Consider the following 17,622-nt stretch of genomic DNA (forward strand, 5'->3'; position numbering starts at 1 on the left):
TCTAAGGAATTATTGTCCCACTGCCAAATACCGACTAGTTTGTTGCACCGCTGCGAGCCGCTACGGGAGGCGCAACTGCAGTGGTGCTTCAGAAGCTGCAACTGCAGCACTTCTCGCAATTGCATTTCTAATTTACGATTAGCTTTTTAGATAATATTTTTGAAAAAAAAAACACACGCAATGACACCGAATTCCTCTGTACTGCCAACGTCCTCAGCTTTGGCGTCGACGCACCTCCTCTAAAAATAAGTCCAACGCCAAATGGTTTTACTTTGGCAATGTTGATCCAAAAACGCCACACGTACACAGCCAACAACAACAACGACGCACGGCAATTCTTTTGCGGCTCTGCCATACAAATGCATTTGTTGTTGATAATTTCGAGCATCTAATCGCGGTAGATGAAGTGCAGGAATGCAACAAATGCCGTGTACGCAATTCTTTCGAATGTTTAGGCGCCTTAAAATAGACACATTTTCTTCAAGTTTATTTATTTATTTTTTTTCAACCCAAAACAACAACGGTAAATGAGTGTCATCAGCTTTAATACCACCACCTCCGTTGTCGTGCCACTAATGCGGAATTCGTCATCTGCTGCCGACAATAACTCTTAAGAGGTGGCGTCGTCGCCATCGCCAAATATTGGGAACATCATAAATGTCGACAGTGCGACGACAGTGGAATTTACGTTCTAATTAAGTACCAATTTGGTAAAGTTCCCTAATAGCTGGAGTTTTAGAGCTGAGTGATACAGCTGTCAGATCTAGAAGCACGAAGTGGCTGAAGTCCTAGGAAGCTTCTAGTATTTGCCAAGAGGACGGAGTTATTTTATAACATAGGTTCTGCTTTTTGATAGGGTTTTTTCAATTTGGTCGTTGAAACAAACTTCTGGTAACACTACGGACTCATTCAGTCTATGTGAGGTTCTCATGGAACGGCCAGTGCAACCTAACCTTGGTAAAGTTTTTTTCTACTACTTCCATCAGGCAACGTATAAATGGATTAATTCTCTTATAGGGGGCTCATACGGGCCTTACTCTGGTCTCTACCAGACCCTACCATTCAATAGCTTCTTATAAATGAGCATGAACTACTCTTCATTTTTCGTTCACACTGTTACTGTTTCAACAAGCCTCCTATAAGATCTCTTTTTGATGACGATCACAGCAAATATTTTCAGGGCTATCAAAATCATGCGTGGAGATTTTATCTCCACAGTGAGATTTGATGGGGTTTTTCGTGCTGAGTCGGAAAATTCAGAGCCACCATGATAGAGTATCTCCAAACCTATTGAGGTTGATTGACTTCCCCGCAGCTCGAGGTTTCAACATAGAACAATACACCCAACAACTTTGTTCTTTTCTGAAACCAATCCAGTCGAATATAAGCTCGAGCGATTACCCTGCAACAGCCGAACATATGCACACGGATCTGTGCTGCAAAGAAATTGCATGCAGGGAAGATTTCCAAAAAGGAGCAGCTCACGAAACGTACTGCTGATGATTAATCTACTCAGCCCTGCTCAGTGACATCAGTATTTGACCTGACAATGTAACCAATTCTTGAATTAATAGTTCTCACTGACTACGTACCGCCGACGTAGACAGCAAAGATTTCGTTGTCCAGTCTCGGAAAATAAACACGCTGCCACTAAGACCACTCTGCGTATGAGCGCTGTATGAGAGGGAAGAGAGACACCTTCTAAGAAGAAAGAGTCAGACCGAATTCGGTGAATGTCAGGAGCTTTGGGTGGTGGCTCATAGGAACGAACAATGCCGAAATTCTATCGGAACTCTACCGGATCACGAATTTTTTTTTTACGCAGATTCCTACAGGAATAATAATGAAACATGAAATTCCGCTTATTTGAAACCTGCTGCTAATGTTCGAATCGCTAAACTGCTGAATAAATCACTCCAATGTTCATTCTTGCAAACTGTCTTTATTTAGATTACTTTGGGTGTAGTACTTCGCAATTATACTTCACAACCAATAGTGTGTTTAAATTAAAACTGATTACTTCTTACTCAGCTTGCGCTGCTTTTATACTCTCGGTTTCCTCGTTCACTCATTTCTCCTAAGGTATAGTAATTTCGCGAACTTCATGCTTGGTTACCAGCCATATACATGTATATTTGTAGTTTGTAGCCATAGGCGTGTGTATGTGTGAGTAACTACTGCGGCTGATGACTACATATTTGTATGTGTGAGATGATATCTCTTCATCGCCTTCTACATAAGAGTGGCTGCTTTATTGTTGTTGTGCATTTATTTAGTAGCAGCTTAGTGATGCTAATATTCGTCACAATAATAAAGAGCAATAAAGACATAACCCCCAAAGGTTTCGGGGAGTGTCTCGAAAACGAGCAGCTTCGTGGTACTAGGGCGACTATTTCGGATTCGATTTCATATCACCACGCCGAACCTTCCAGGTCATTCCCCTACTTTTGGTATGGAACTTGGTTTCCCAGAGTCTTATCTTCTTAATCTATTTGTATAGGTATGAGTAACCTGGCACTAATTAAGATAACGTTTTCTTCAGCAATTTATGTTTTCATGGTATTGTGTATGCTTAATAATCCCATAACATGTAAGTCTACCTAATGAAAACACGACAGTAGAAATATGTACTAAATACATGTATTTATGGATCGTGAGGACCATTTAATGGCGTCTAAGTTATTTTGCAATCTTATTTACATGAAAATGTTTTATTATTGTAAATATCTAATGCGATTCGAATGCTTTGAAAAAATTTGCAAGCGCATGCTTGAATTTGGGGTATTTTTCTTGACGATTTTTAAAAACGCATTTGAACGGATTTATGTATGTGAATGCATTTGATAATTTTGTCGGCACATTTTTGTATTTTATTTAGAACAAAGTCCCTTGGGGCATGCAATAGGCAATTAATGCATATTTGATCTAAATATTTGGTGATTTGGACGGCCGCCAGAGTGTATAGGTAGCGTGCTCCGTAAAGACCCTGGGTTCGATCCATGGGCATAGCAACATCAAAAATTTAGAAACAAGTTTTTTCAATTAGAAAAAGTTTTTCTCAGCGGGGTCGCCCCTCGTTAGATTCGAATTTATTTCTGCCATAAAAAGCTTCTCAGTGAAAACTCATCTGCCTTGCAGATGTTCGGAGTAGGCATAAAGGATGTAGGTCCCGTCCCGTCAATATGTAGGAAAAATTAAGAGGAGCACTACGGATATTAGAAGTGAAGCTCGGCCTAAAACCTCTATGGAGGTTATCGTGCTTTGTATTTATATTATTTTTTATGAACAAATTTTAGAGATGGCGATTTTTTTCCTAAACTAAGGCAAGGTGCAAACGAGGCTACGCGTCATAGACGCGTATTAGACGCTGCAGGCGAAATCTGTACGCTTTGACGCCGAACACATATACTTGAATGGAGAGCTGCACACGAGGCGTAAGCTGCATGAAAGCTTCATGTAGCAAAGCGTACAGCAATGTTGATCGCTGAGCGTACGTAGGTACGCTTGAAAAGGGAGGAAGAACAAGATGTTTGTTACATTTTTTTGTATGCAAATTTGTGTAATTAATAAGAAAATGTTGTTTGTGCGTGAAAGGTATATTACCAAAGCGAAAAAGAGTATTCAACACCACAAAAGCTTGGTTAGACATTGTTGAAACGATTAAAAGGTTAAAAAGTATTGCAAACTATAAATCAATTTTTTCTCTAGTCCGCGGTGGTGTAAAGTTGCCTTTCATAATGTACAAAGGCGCGGGGAGGCGAACAACTTTGAATACCTATTTTCCTTTGGGGACGCATACATATACATGAAGAAATTTAATATCTTTTTTTTTAATAATTGTTTGCTTGCGACGCTCGAAAGTAGCTTCGTGTGCAGATCTTGAGGCGTAGAGGAATCGTAGCTACATGTCAAATCTTGTACGCGTCTATGAAGCTACGCCTCGTGTGCATCTTGCCTAAGACCACGTTTACAAATGTACTAAGCTACATTAAATCGGTAATAGTTAATCTACACGTTCAAATATGTCCCATCCCTAGGAAATATTACTATCAAATTTTCACGTTCCTCTATTATTTTGTGCTTCCATTTTGAGACGACACCCTAGAGGTGGCTCTCTAAATCTCTAAAATTTGGTCATAATTAGGGATTATCGAAGGGGAATATTTAATTAATGATTAGGAGTTAAGTACGAAAATGAGGATAATCTCGTTATATAAAGCACAAAATAATAGAGAAACTAGAAAATTTTACAGCTAATAATCTAGTTCCAAGGGATGGGACATATATAAGCGCGTAGATTGGTTATAGATTAGTGTGGGTGTAAACGTGGTCTAAGCGTATTTTTATGAGCACGATACGTGTACGAGGCATGTGGGGTTCTTAATTTAAGAACATATGTGAGAAACAGAAGCGTATGCTATCTGACATTTTTTACAAGTACGATATAATGACGGGCCGGGTTGTCCTGGGAGTTTTTTTATGTGTTGTATATTCTTTAATTTATTTTAACTGGAAGATAATTCGAACTTTTAACAATTTGTTTGTTTCCGTATACAAAAACAGAAACTTTGTCCTGCCCGCATAATTCGAAAATATTTCATTTTCTTTCTATTTTCCGAGCCATGGTAAAACATATATGACAATACTTTATTTTTGCTTGGATTCGAACCTAAAAAAAACTGACGAAACTTTATCGGAACCTCAAAACATAAAAACAATTTCTATCATGAAAAAGCGAGACCACTATTCCCCAAAATTAGTGAGTTTGAAATGTTTTTGTTTATGTTTTACATTTTACTTTTAAATTAACACTTTTAACAATAAAAACAATGCAAATAAGACGCGAAAATTATTTCGGGCTCCAATGGTTAACTTTTTTCACAAGAAAGTTGATTTTAATTGTGTTTTTATGCATCAAATTTTCAAACTAAAAACAAAATTTTCATGTGTCAAAAAAAAATAACGGTCGAATGTCAAAAAAACCTATCGAAATACAAACTGGCTCGTTTGTTTTTAATGAAATAGATTGTATTTTCCTTGTATTTCGTTAGTTTTTTGAAATATAGTTTACACACTTACACCAGTACTAAAGCCGAATTAGGAGGAAGTGCGACAAAAAATTTAAGATAAAATACAACGAATACACGAAAATAAGGTAGTGTCATATAGGTATTAGTGTTTTATTGTATTTTGCGAAACCAACAAAATATTTTGATCTCGGGCCAGCAATACTGAGAGATAAAATAAATTTTATATAAAATAAATATAGCACAATTATATATGTATATAATGGAATGAAAGGAAAGTAAAAAAATATAAAAAGGAAAGATTTGAAAAATGTGGGTATAAACTGAAGTTAAATTAAAAAACATAACACAGCCAGTAGATACAAATTCCGGTCTTTGGCATTGGAGTAAACCACTATATGCTGTTAAAGCTACGCTCACTCGTAACTGTTGTGATCAGCTATGACCACCATATGTCACATGAACTTTTTTATTTTTTATTTTTGGTTTGTAACGGATTTTTAATAAAACACATATTAATATTTTATAAATTTTTTGTTTATATTCTACATACAATTTTGAAAACCAAAAATGTGCACTTCTTGTGTAGATTAGAAATTTGTGTACAATCTTAATACAAAATTTTACAATATTACAATTCTTGTTTGGTATAATTTTCATAAAAGCACATTTATTTGTATATATGTACATGTTTTTTGCTGATACAATTCTTTTTTTGACACTAAAAATACTTAATTAGCAATTTGTTTTTGTGAACTGACAGCCAGTTATTAAAAATTGTATATATGTGTGTAAGTTTTGCATTCCAAAATTCAGACAATTTCATATGAAGTGTAATTGATTTTGTATAACGTGAAAGTTTTGAAAAAATGAATTAATTAACAACATTGAAATGCCTCAGAGACGAGCATCAAGAGGCTTATTAACAGTTATTCAATAATTAAATAAAACTAATGGCTATTTTTTTTTATTTGTTTCCTTAAATAAATATGTTTTCAGAGCAACGAGTTTCACATTACATATGTATGTCTTTACTATCACTGTGAGTATGTTTTGCATTTTATTAAGCTATTATAAATGTGAATATTTTATATAAGCAATAAAATTGTTAAAATTGTGTCCACATATACAATGTCTCCATACTGTATGTACTTTGTCTATAGATTTGTACATACGAAAGTTAGTTGATGAATTAGAGACAAGGGGTTAAAATTTTCAGTTTAGTAATATTTCGTATTATTTTCTTATGTACATTGGAAATTTACAATTTTTTGGTCTTGTACTCATTTTAGTAAAAAAAGGAAAAATTGAACTGATTTTTGACGATGAATTATTCGAATATATCAAATTCTGTATACGCGGATAAAATTCGGATAATACGGATAAAACTCGGATAACTAATAGTATTCATTCATTGCCTTATCTGAACGATTTTAATATATTTTGGGTTGGAAATTTGTATATATGTCGGTGTATTTTGTAAAATCAATTTACTTTAACAAATTAAAAATTTGCTATGTACCTTGTTAAATATTTATATAAAATTGTGTGTTGATTTGTGTATATTGGAAATTAATTTTTTTGGCGGTATTGCGTCAAACCGCTGGCCCTCGGTTAATCCAAAATTGTTCAGTTAAGTACTAAAAATGAATCAGCAATCAAATAAAAAAAGTATTCAACTCAAATAAATAAAGAACTGAATAGAAATATGTATACTCCTTTTTTATTGATGAGCCAATCGGGTATAGCAATTCTCAAGTTTTCGGATAAAGTTCGGATACTTGAATAAAACCATTTTTGTATACACAGGTAAAATTCGGATATCTGGTAGTATTCCTTCATTGACTTATCCAAATGATTTTAATATATTTTAGGTTGAAAATATGTATAGATATCGGTGTATTTTGTAAAATCCGTGTATATGCTAACTACTTTGATAAATATGTAAAATTTCGTGTTAATTTAGACGTCGGTCTATCCAAATAATTCAATTAAGTATGTATTAAAAATTAATCATCAATGAAATCAATAAGTATTCAACTCAAATCAATTTAGTATTAAAGCAGAAATATATATAAAAAAATAAATAAATATAAGGCATCATAACCTGCGAAGAGATTTTAGACCGAGCTTCTCTTCCAATTTTCGTCGTGCTTCTTTTAATTTTTCTTACAAATTGGCGGGAGAGGACCTACTTGTTTTATTTATTTATAGGTATTATAATTGAGATCTTTTTATGGCCGAAATACACTCGGAGTGCTTGCCAAACACTGCCGAGGGGCGACCCCGCTTAGTAAAATTTAAAAACCTTGTTTCAAAAATTTTGATGTTGCATTGCTCGGGGAGTGAGCCCAGGATCCTCGGTGTGGTAGGCGGAGCACGCTACCATCACACAACGGCGGCCGCCATAAACTTCTTTTTAATTGGTGAGTGAAAGCCCCGTCACATAAGCGGGTTTTGATATAGATGCGTTTAACTCAATCTTATGCATTACGAGTAGATTCAGGGCCGGGCTAACAGGTAGGCAGAATAGGTAGTTGCCTAGGGCCCCCGATTTTAGGGGGCCCCGAAAAATGAAAAAGACTTCTAAAATTTTCTTACAAACATAAAATTCGAGAGAGTGAAAGAAAAATATAATCAGAACTGAAAATAAATTTTACTGAAATAAATAAAACTCAATTGCCTGCATTCAAAAGGCGACGACCGACAAACTGAGAATGCGATCTATGTTCCCTGTTCCGCGCATTGCCTTAATTTGGTTGGAGAGCATGCTGTGAAGTGCTGTTTTTATGCAGTAGATTTTTTCGCCATTATGCAGACTTTATAAAATTTTTTTTCGCTTCCACCTGTCGTTGTGGCGTATTAAAAAATAAAATAAACAATGAGAAAACTTTGAAGACATTGTCAATTACACGCTAGGAAGCACATACGAATGCGACGAATGCAGTTAACGATTCATTTGATATCATCTTAGAGGCTCTAGAAATAATTTCTGATGATGAATCACAAAATACTGATACTCGTTATGAGGCGACGTGTATCACGAATAAAATGCAACTCTATGGAACTCTATTTTGACTGCTATGCGTTTAGTGAGTTAGTCATTGCAAAGTGAAAAAGCAGATTTGCAAACGTGTGGTTTTTTGTACGGATTGTCAGAAGAGAGTTTAGTTTCTTTCCGTGAAAAGTTCAATAATTTCGAGGAAAAAACAAAACAATTATTACCTAGTGTAGGTTATACAGAAATCGTAAAACGTACTCGTTGTAGAATTTTCGCCTCGCGATGATTTTAGGACAAAAGGTTTCCTCGAAATCATGGACAATCTTCACAGTGAAATCAAACGACGTGCGAAGGTGTATATGGAAGTTTCAGAGAGATTTGCATTTCTCGTCAACTTTTCTCTAAGTGATGGTGTGACAAATTGGCGCCGGTTGGCAGAGAGAAGGAGCGACTGGCGCGCCTTGTTGGACGGCCATAACCGTTTAAACGGTTAAGCGCCAATTAAGTAAGTAAGAGGGAGACCTCCACGAAGCTATAAATAACTTAGTTCGTTTTTGTTCTAGAGATTTGGAAGGATTTTTCGTTGAAATGAAACAATTCCAAATTTACGTGAACTCCCGATACCTTGATGCACAAAAAACTCATAGTCATTTGTATAAGATTCTAACGAAAGATCAATTAGCCGATGTATTTCCTAGCACTAAAATAGCTCGTCGGATTTTTTTTACATTAACATTACATTCCTTCTCGCAATTAAAAAGAATCAAAGCTGCTGAAAGGGCTACAACGCGACTAGAGCGACTCGAGATGTTAGGTATACTCTGCACTGAGTCAGATTTATTGAACAAAATCGATACTGATGATATATTTGATGAATTTGCCGAACACAAATGTAGAAAACGGCATCTTTAAAATGTAGATAGTAATTTTATTGATATTATTACATTGTGACAATAAAATTTTTATGAAAGATATAAGTTTGTATTTTTTAATCGAAAAAAGAAGGGAACAGACGTGAAAAAGGGCCCCCCCAAAATTGATGGTTGCCCTGGGCCCCGTTGAGGATTAAGCGGGCCCTGAGTAGATTGCACGTATTGTTATGGAGAACGGTATATTGAGCGACACTGACGCCATCTGACATGAAAAAGTAGCCAACTTGCAAATTTTGTTGCAAGCAAAGCATAAGAAGAAGAATTTGAAATTTACTTTGGCTAAAAGTTTTGGCACACTTTGCAAAATTTTATTGTGCCGCGGCCTTTATTCATACATAGCAATTTTTATGTACCCGGATAAAATTAGGATAATTTAAAGTATTCATTCATTGACTTGTCTGAACGTTTTTAATACATTTTAGGTTTGAATTTTTGTACATATGTATTTGTCGGTGTATTTTGTAATTGATTTTCACTCGGTCAATCCAACAAATTCAATTAGGTAATAAAAACTAATTGGGTATTAAACTCAAATCAATTAAGTATCGAATTGGACACGTAAACTGCTCTTTGATTAATAAGTTATTCATATATAACAATTTTCATGTACCCAGATAAACTTCGTATAGTACGGATAATATGTGACCCGGTCTATGAAAAGGTGGCTTATGACTCAAAAAAGAAATTGCGAGAAACAAGTGTTAAAGATATACAATACATTTCTTCAGTTTCTTAGTAGTTTTTCTTTTGCATTATGAACAGTCATGCCCAAAAGGCAAAGCACAAACCAGTTTCTGACCGATATTTTGGCTCCATTGCCATCGAAAAAAATGCTATCAAAAAAATTTGAGGATGCTTCACCAGCCACCAAAGTGGCATCGAAGGAACCAAAGACTTCATCGTCTTTCATTTGTGCTCTTTTTTCTCTACATTTTTAGTACACTTCTAAGCAAGGACTTTCTAGTTTTCACCGCGTGAAAGAGCGTCTCAAAAACTATCGAAACCAGAAAAAAAGTGGAAAAATTTTTTGGAGTCATAAGCCACCTTTTCATAGACCGGGTCACATATTAGGATAAGAAGAAAAACTGATCAATATCCATTAATTCGATTATTTGAATGATGTGTTTTGTATATTTAAAAACAGTGCAGTTTTTAACAAATACATATCTGTTAAATTTGGATCAAAAAATGATGTGCTCTTGTTATTAACCACCGGGCTATGTACATAATAAATTTGTATGATTGATTAGTTTTATACAGCATAAGTATTTTTTTTTTTTTTTGTTTAATTCATGTTACTGTATACATGTAGATACTTATGATAAAAATTCTATAACAATAAAGGATAGATCATATTTATGTATGTATGTCCATACAACAAGATTTTTACAATACAACCGTATTGATTTGCATGTACAAAACAAAATACATTTACAAGTGTATGTATGTATAATATACTATTTTAATATATGTACATATGTAAGTCACGCACACTTATTTAAATATTCAACACTTAAGTATATGCATTAGTTGAAAAAAAAATCCAGTATTTTAAAATAAGCATTTTACAAAACAAAAAACCGGGTTACAAGAAACGAATGTAACTAATAACAAACTAAATGTCTTCTTCTTTCGATTATCTGCTATCAGAGTGCGTACGGATAACTCCCGGATAACATGAATACCTAACCTCTACCTATTGGATTACTATTACATACTCATAAACTCACTATATGGGACATTATACATACATTCGTATACCTCTTGGATAGAATACGGACATTAATAACTAAAAAAATTTACATGTTGATATACTGGTGAACAGCGGAACATTGCAAATTGATAAAAATCCAGTGGTACTAATCAGTTCTGTTGAACGCGCCTAAAAAAAAATATTTCACACCATTTGGATAATGAACATATAGTATTCATATGTACCTAATTGTGTATAAAAGAAATAGCAACGAAAAGGCAATACTGAGAGACTAATTACAAAAGCGTGCAGCAGGCAATCCATATAGCTGACTGGATTGAGGCATCTGCCTTTACACTAGTACGAAGTATGAATGTTAGAAATTTCGAGCTCAAATCTCAACTCCATAAAATCTAGCTGACAAAGACGAGAAATTCAGAAACATGTCCTAGTAGCCATCGCCATGTGCATGTTTTGTAATTTTTCTCTAATATCAATTAAAAAGATTTACTTACTTTGATTTTAACATTTTTTAAATCATGGATTGCTCAGCTGTCTTGCAAATTGGAAAATTCTTTTTCGAAATTAAAATTAGCATCATAGTATTCAAGGTGATAAAAAAACCTTAGTCAAAGTGTAAATGTACAAAGCAAGAACTAAGAAAGCAAATTCTTCACAGTGCATTTGATTAAATTGATTTTTACATATTTGGATAAATGCCGGATAAATGAAAGCTGTATCCCGATCATTTTTGCGGTGTTGAAAAGAAGAAAAAAAAAAACACATTTGTAGCTAAACATACATACATATGTATATCTACAAATTATATTTTTAAGAACTCACCATGCAAATGAATATTTGTAAAATATTTTTATACTTGAACGAAATTCATATAGCATACATGTATGTATGTATGTATGTCAGTATAGCTGTACATTCAGTTACTAACATCATTTTCAAACGCGTTTTTAAAAGATTGTTACAAATTTCATGTTTTAATCAAATAATTACAGTACATTTGTAAAAAGGAAAATAATAGTTTCAAATTAATTATTAAAAACTAAAACGAAAACAGAGATTTTTTACTGAAACTATTCACGTGTACGCGGATAAAACTCGGATAATACGGATAAAATTCGGATAATATGTATAAAACTCGGAAAACACGAATATCTGGTATAATCGATTAATTTGATTATCTAAATGGTTTAAAGATATTATTTTATGTTGGAAATATATGTCTATACGTATCCGTGTATTTTTAAATATCAAATTAATGTAGTTCTATAAAAAATCTGCTAAGCACTGCTCAATGGGTAAAAAAAAAATAACTCAATTTCTAAAACTTTGGCTGCTATAAGATATAAGGGCTGGGTCTCTGGTCTCTGTATTTCAACGGATCAAATTACGACAGTATGCGAAAATATAGATAATGCGTATAAGTGGCTAATATAAGTTTTTTTTTGAATTATTTATCTTTTTAATCGATTTGATTAAAAACAGCACCATGCACGTGAATTCGATATTGAAAATAAAATGTTTAAGGAAAACAAACATAATTTCCTTCAAGACGTGAACTAATTATATATTCGACTATCTTGCTGAGGGCCGATGAAGTACTTAGAATACGGATAAAGCACGACAGATATGGATTGGCGATAGATATTTATTAAGTTTGTTATCAGGACGATTTAGGGATAAAGAACGGATAACACGAATAATACAGCTATTTGCTTGATATTGATTCAGTTTCTTTTTATCTGGTTCATATGTGTTCGCTCTTCATAGTTTTTACGTTAAGAATTTGGTTTTATGCTTCTATCCGCATATCTTATATCCGGATAAAACGGATAATTAACGATGTTTTCGGTTAGCCGAACATATTTTACTATTATTATTCAGTTTGGAAATATTTTTAATTTCAAATTTTAACCCGTTAAATTTTTAATGTTCCAACAGCAAATTTTCCACAGTATTTTTTTCTGGGCGCTCCGTACAAAAATGTTCGGATATTTTTTTATATTGATATTGCCTTGTCTTTTTTTCATTCGGGACAAAAAAAATGATTTCCAGGCAGAAGGTTTTAACAAAAAAAAAATCTAGTTTATACGATTGCACTATACTGCAATATAAATTTTTTTCTGGGTATTAGACCAAACCATTCTTTAAGAGATCGGGTGAAAGTAAAATAGTTGAAGTTAAAGTTTGTCCCAAAATATATATGTCACCTGGAATCATGAAACGACCCTATTGTGCGAAAACAAGTTTTCGGGAAAAACGCGTTAAAGTTTTTGTTCAGCTTCATTCTGTGTAGCGGCTGGCCGTTGTGAACGATAAGCTACAAGCTTGAAACTTGGAATATAGTTCAGAATCCGATGACAATACAATAAGAAAAAAACTCCGATAGGTGGCGCATGGATCAAAAAATCGTATTTGTGGTCTATTTGACTTTCAATGCGATTATTTGTGAAAAAACAACGAAAGATAGAATCACTCAAAAAGTGGAGAACGGTATTTTCGCACAATATGGTAGTTTTATGATTCCGTGTCACATATATATATATATATACTAGAAGAGTACCCGACGTCGTTCGGGTATAAATAAAAGCCGTACTATATAGACTAATATATTAGACTAATCCCAACCCCCATTTGTATGGGAGATGCCACGCCCCTTTTTCGCTATCGCCAATTTTTCCCGAGGGGGTAGGGATTATTCTTATATACCTCCTCACCTAATTTCAGCTTTAATACTTTCAGATATATTGACAACGAAAAATTCCAGTTGTATGGGAGGTGCCACGTCCCCTTTTTCGTTATACCTAGTTTTTCTGGAGGGGGTAGGGATTGGTCTCATATAACCACTCACCTAATTTCAGTTGTCTAGCCTTAATACTTTCAGATATATTGACTACGAAAAATTCCAGTTGTATGGGAGGTGCCACGCCCCCTTGTCGAAAACTTTTTTTTATATAGCCTACCATAGATTGACGCACTCAAGGTATGCCATGGCAAAATTTCGTTCGATTCCATTCTGCGGTTTAGGCTGCAAGTCCAAACATACATACAGACATACTTTCACAAAGATATAGTAGATATATACACTTGCAAGGCGTAAGAAATAGATTCGCATGAAGCCTTATCGGTGAAGTCGCCGGTTTTAAACAAGTTCAATCTTTTAGATTTTCGAATTTTACTATTTATTCCAAAATTCACAGAAAATAGGATAAGGGCTACTAAGCGTACTAAAATAAAAGGTTCTAACTGAAGTCCAACAGACACTTTCCAAAATTAAAATTCAGAATTTACGAAATCGAATCAAATTTTTCGAAATTGAAAATACAAAAAAAATATTGCGCCCAAAAGAATTGAGAATGGTTGTTACCGGAACGTACCACCAACATCGATAACACTCTCCAAAATCTTCTAGGAGTGTATTTGTCGTTAATACAACAACAACAGAATAGTATTGGAACTTATATGTATAACGATAATTACTAAAAAATTATTTTTATCTGACCAACGTTTTAATTCTATCAAAAAGCGGCAAACGTTTATTTATAACAAATGGATTTTTTATATGTTCAAATCATAATATTTGAATGTCCTTATGTAGCGATTTTTTTATCCTGGCTGAGTTTCGAATTACGCATGGACCTTTCCAGCTTTTTAATATGCAGTATGTATGTTCACTACAACTACTGGTTCTTGGCCTACAACTCTCTATGGAGAAGACATTTCAGGCATGCATTTAATATTAATAAGATAATGATAAGAATTTTAATATTGCAAGTTGTAACCTTCATATAAAGAAATTATAGAATTCATATAAATTTAAACATTTGTGAAACGCTTACATTTTCTATTCGTTCTTACATAATAACCTACACGGTTATGGTATACATCATTTTAAAATTGATTTCAAATCGGTCTGTTCTTGCTCAAAATTTAAAATTTATGCTTTGGTATACATTTTAAATGCATGTGTCTGTCAAAAAAAAAAAGAACCTAATATATCCATACTAGTGTTTTAAAAACAAAAAAATTATTCATTTCATGCATCGTCCAACATTTTCGCGTAGAGCACTGAACTATACATATATTAACTATAGAAAGAGGGTTTTGTAGTACTACATATACTAAAATTATACTAGATACTTAGAGGAAAAACAATATAAAAGTGAATGTTTAAAACATTGTGTGCGAAATTGATTTGCTATGGAGCTTAAATAACCCAAAAACATAGTATATACTACTACATAAATCAATCGTCAATTCTTTATATATCCAACAATAAACAATTAGTAGATTTCCTTTTCGCTTTTACGCACAGCGTCCTTTGCTTCTTTAAGTTGTCAACTTCTTTACCTTTTTGTTAAAGGAACTTGCGATAGTTTCTTAAATCATCTTGATCATCATTCACACCACCCACACCCGAAAAATCACCGAATGCACCAACTAAAGCCGCAGCACTCTCAAAGGACGGTGGCTCATTATTCAAACTCGGACTGGGCGGATCACATACATTTGAATTATTCCCTTTGGTACGACGTCGTCCACGCTTAGCACCAGTTCCACGCGGCCGTCGTCCAGTAGCTGTGCTTGTTGTTGATGGTGTGGTTACTGTAGCTGTGCCTGCTGCAATATCACCAGCTAAGCTCGTAGTACTACCATCATTCATACCAAACGCGGACATCGATGCATCAGAGGTAATAGCAGCAGTAATTGCAGCTGCAGCGACAGCAACAGTAACTTTTGAGTTGCGTCCACGTCCACTACCACGACGTCGACCCGGACGTGATGGTGCATTTGTGCCAGCTTCTGTTTCAGCTCCTGCGGTGCTACGTTTATTAGCACGTCGTTTTCGTCGCTTTTTAGTACCATATCGTGGATCATAATCGAATTCATCATCAGCAGGTGATTTAGGATCTTCTAAGGCATCTAATTCGTGCATCTCAATATCATCGTAAAACCATTCTTTAGAGAGGTCTTCTTTGACAGTTTGTTGCGAGTGCGTTGGCTGCTGTTGTTGTTGCTGCTGTTGTACAACTAGTTGTTGACTATCTTTGCTGTCGGATGTGTCACCACCAACAGCGCCTAATGAGAGTGATTCCTCTAGTAGAGTACCATTGAAATCGGCATCAAGTAATGAGGTAGAACTAACGCCAATTAAAGGTGATGCTGTGCCGCCGGCATTTGAACTCATTGCGCCACTGGTCTCATAATCTTTGCGCAAAGCTTGAAATGGTCGATCAGGAAAACTACAAATATAAATAGGTGAACTTAATGTAACTGCCTAACTGATAATTGTCTTACCGATACATTTTATTCAAATATTGACGACGACTCTTACGCCAACGTTGTGCGGGATATGTATAAATTTGGCCTTGTCGAAAGCCTGGCATCCGTTGTTTTTTGTCAATGAACAAGTGTGAGTGGTTTTGCGCCACGCGCGTTTGTGGATCAAAAAATGGCAATCGGTGACGACGTTCCACGCACAAGCGTGTATTAAAATTAGCGCTGAACTCAATTGTTTCCTGATATGAAGCATCTTTGAAAAAATTTTCGATTTTGTCCAAATTTGGTGCCGAAACGATTTGTATATCTACGGCTGAGGACATGATTGCGGGATTGGGTGCGGTTTGTACCGTAAACAACCACCTTCAAGCTTCTAATAGCTTAACAATTTATCAAACATATACAGCCAAATTTAATTTGTCGGCATACGTTTTCCAAAGCCGCTCAGGTTGCAGTGGTGGCTACAGCCAATGGCAGCAACTGTTGATGTGTGAGCTGGCTGTTGCCGTGTCGTTGGTCTAAGCATTCGTTCTTATCTCTATAATTTTACTTAGTTTGCTGCATTCTTACCGTGCCGAATCACCGTATGCCTTTAATTTTGCTTATATTTATATTTTCCGAAACAACTTTATTTCCGCAAACATCTAATGGAGCTATTTGTTTAATTTCAAATTTTATTTATTTATAAAATAACTAATTTCGTAAAACAATTAATTTTATAATTTTTTTCAGCACTACTTTCTTCACTTCTAACCATTCTATTACCCGTTTTCCGTAAAATTTCCCCATTTATCTTTTGCTATGACATTTCTAATTATTATGTGACAACCCTTCAATAAACGCGAGTACTCCATAAATAGTGTAAGGAATATTCTTTGGGAGTATAGGAGTGTTCCAAAACTAATCTGTATTCATACAAAAAATGTGCTCCAATTAACATTGCAATGTCCTAGGAGAGGAGTAGGTGATCCCACTCTCGCTTTGTTTGTGAGTATTCCATAGAGTACATACCATTGTAAATTTTACCAAGTAGCGCAGCTAACAGCTGATCGGTGAAAATTCGCACATTCACACGCACAGTTCTCGACTCAGTTTCAAAAAAAAACTTTAGATTATTTAACTCAAATTTTAAAGTGAGATAATCATTACGAATTTATGTATATGGAATATATAAGGCGTTTTTGTTGTTATTAAAACAATAGTTTTATTTATATTAAAGCTTTTATCAGTTTTTTTTTTTAACTTTGAAAAAACTCCGAACACCATTCCTTCATTATATGACATTCGACTGCCTAGTCCACTGCCTTCCACTCTATTCGCAACATAACCTCTACTTAAGCTGCCAAACTATATAGTAAACAATGGTACATACGTGAGAGTACTTTCCAAAGTACTTTCACTGTAGTACTTAGTGATGGACGATATGGCGATTTTGAGCTATCAGCGAAAATAGATATGGCTATTTTTGAATATCGGCTATTTTTTATAGCTATAGCGATCGATTTATTTCAACAAGCGATTCCATACAGAAGAGCGATTTTGAGCTATCAGTGAATATAGGTATGGCTATTTTTTACAGCTATGGCTATTTTTTACAGCTATGGCGATCGCTTTAATTTATCTTTAATAAGCGAATCTGCAATTATTTGTATACTTGTATATAAAAAATGA

The 17,622-nt window shown here is 34.5% G+C and overlaps 1 protein-coding gene across 1 annotated transcript; it reads right to left on the reverse strand.

Moving 5' to 3' along the window:
• Positions 1-14,333: 14,333 nt before the first annotated feature.
• On the reverse strand, positions 14,334-16,764 carry tth (toothrin). Its single transcript, XM_067785426.1, has 2 exons — positions 15,970-16,764; positions 14,334-15,914 (listed from the first exon to the last, which is right to left on the reverse strand). The coding sequence occupies exons 1-2, from the start codon at positions 16,272-16,274 to the stop codon at positions 15,029-15,031; spliced, it is 1,191 nt and encodes a 396-aa protein (XP_067641527.1). The 5' UTR covers positions 16,275-16,764; the 3' UTR covers positions 14,334-15,028.
• Between the last annotated feature and the right edge of the window lie 858 nt (positions 16,765-17,622).

The sequence above is a fragment of the Eurosta solidaginis genome, chromosome 4 (genome assembly GCF_040869045.1).
Source record: "Eurosta solidaginis isolate ZX-2024a chromosome 4, ASM4086904v1, whole genome shotgun sequence".
NCBI lineage: Eukaryota > Metazoa > Arthropoda > Insecta > Diptera > Tephritidae > Eurosta > Eurosta solidaginis.

Bases quoted from the DNA above. Each gene is read 5' to 3' on its own strand.
- tth (XM_067785426.1), bottom strand. From the start codon at position 16,274: ATGTCCTCAGCCGTAGATATACAAATCGTTTCGGCACCAAATTTGGAC. The intron at 15,915-15,969 runs GTAAGACAATTA...TTATATTTGTAG, and splicing joins TATTTGAATAAAATGTATCG to TTTTCCTGATCGACCATTTC.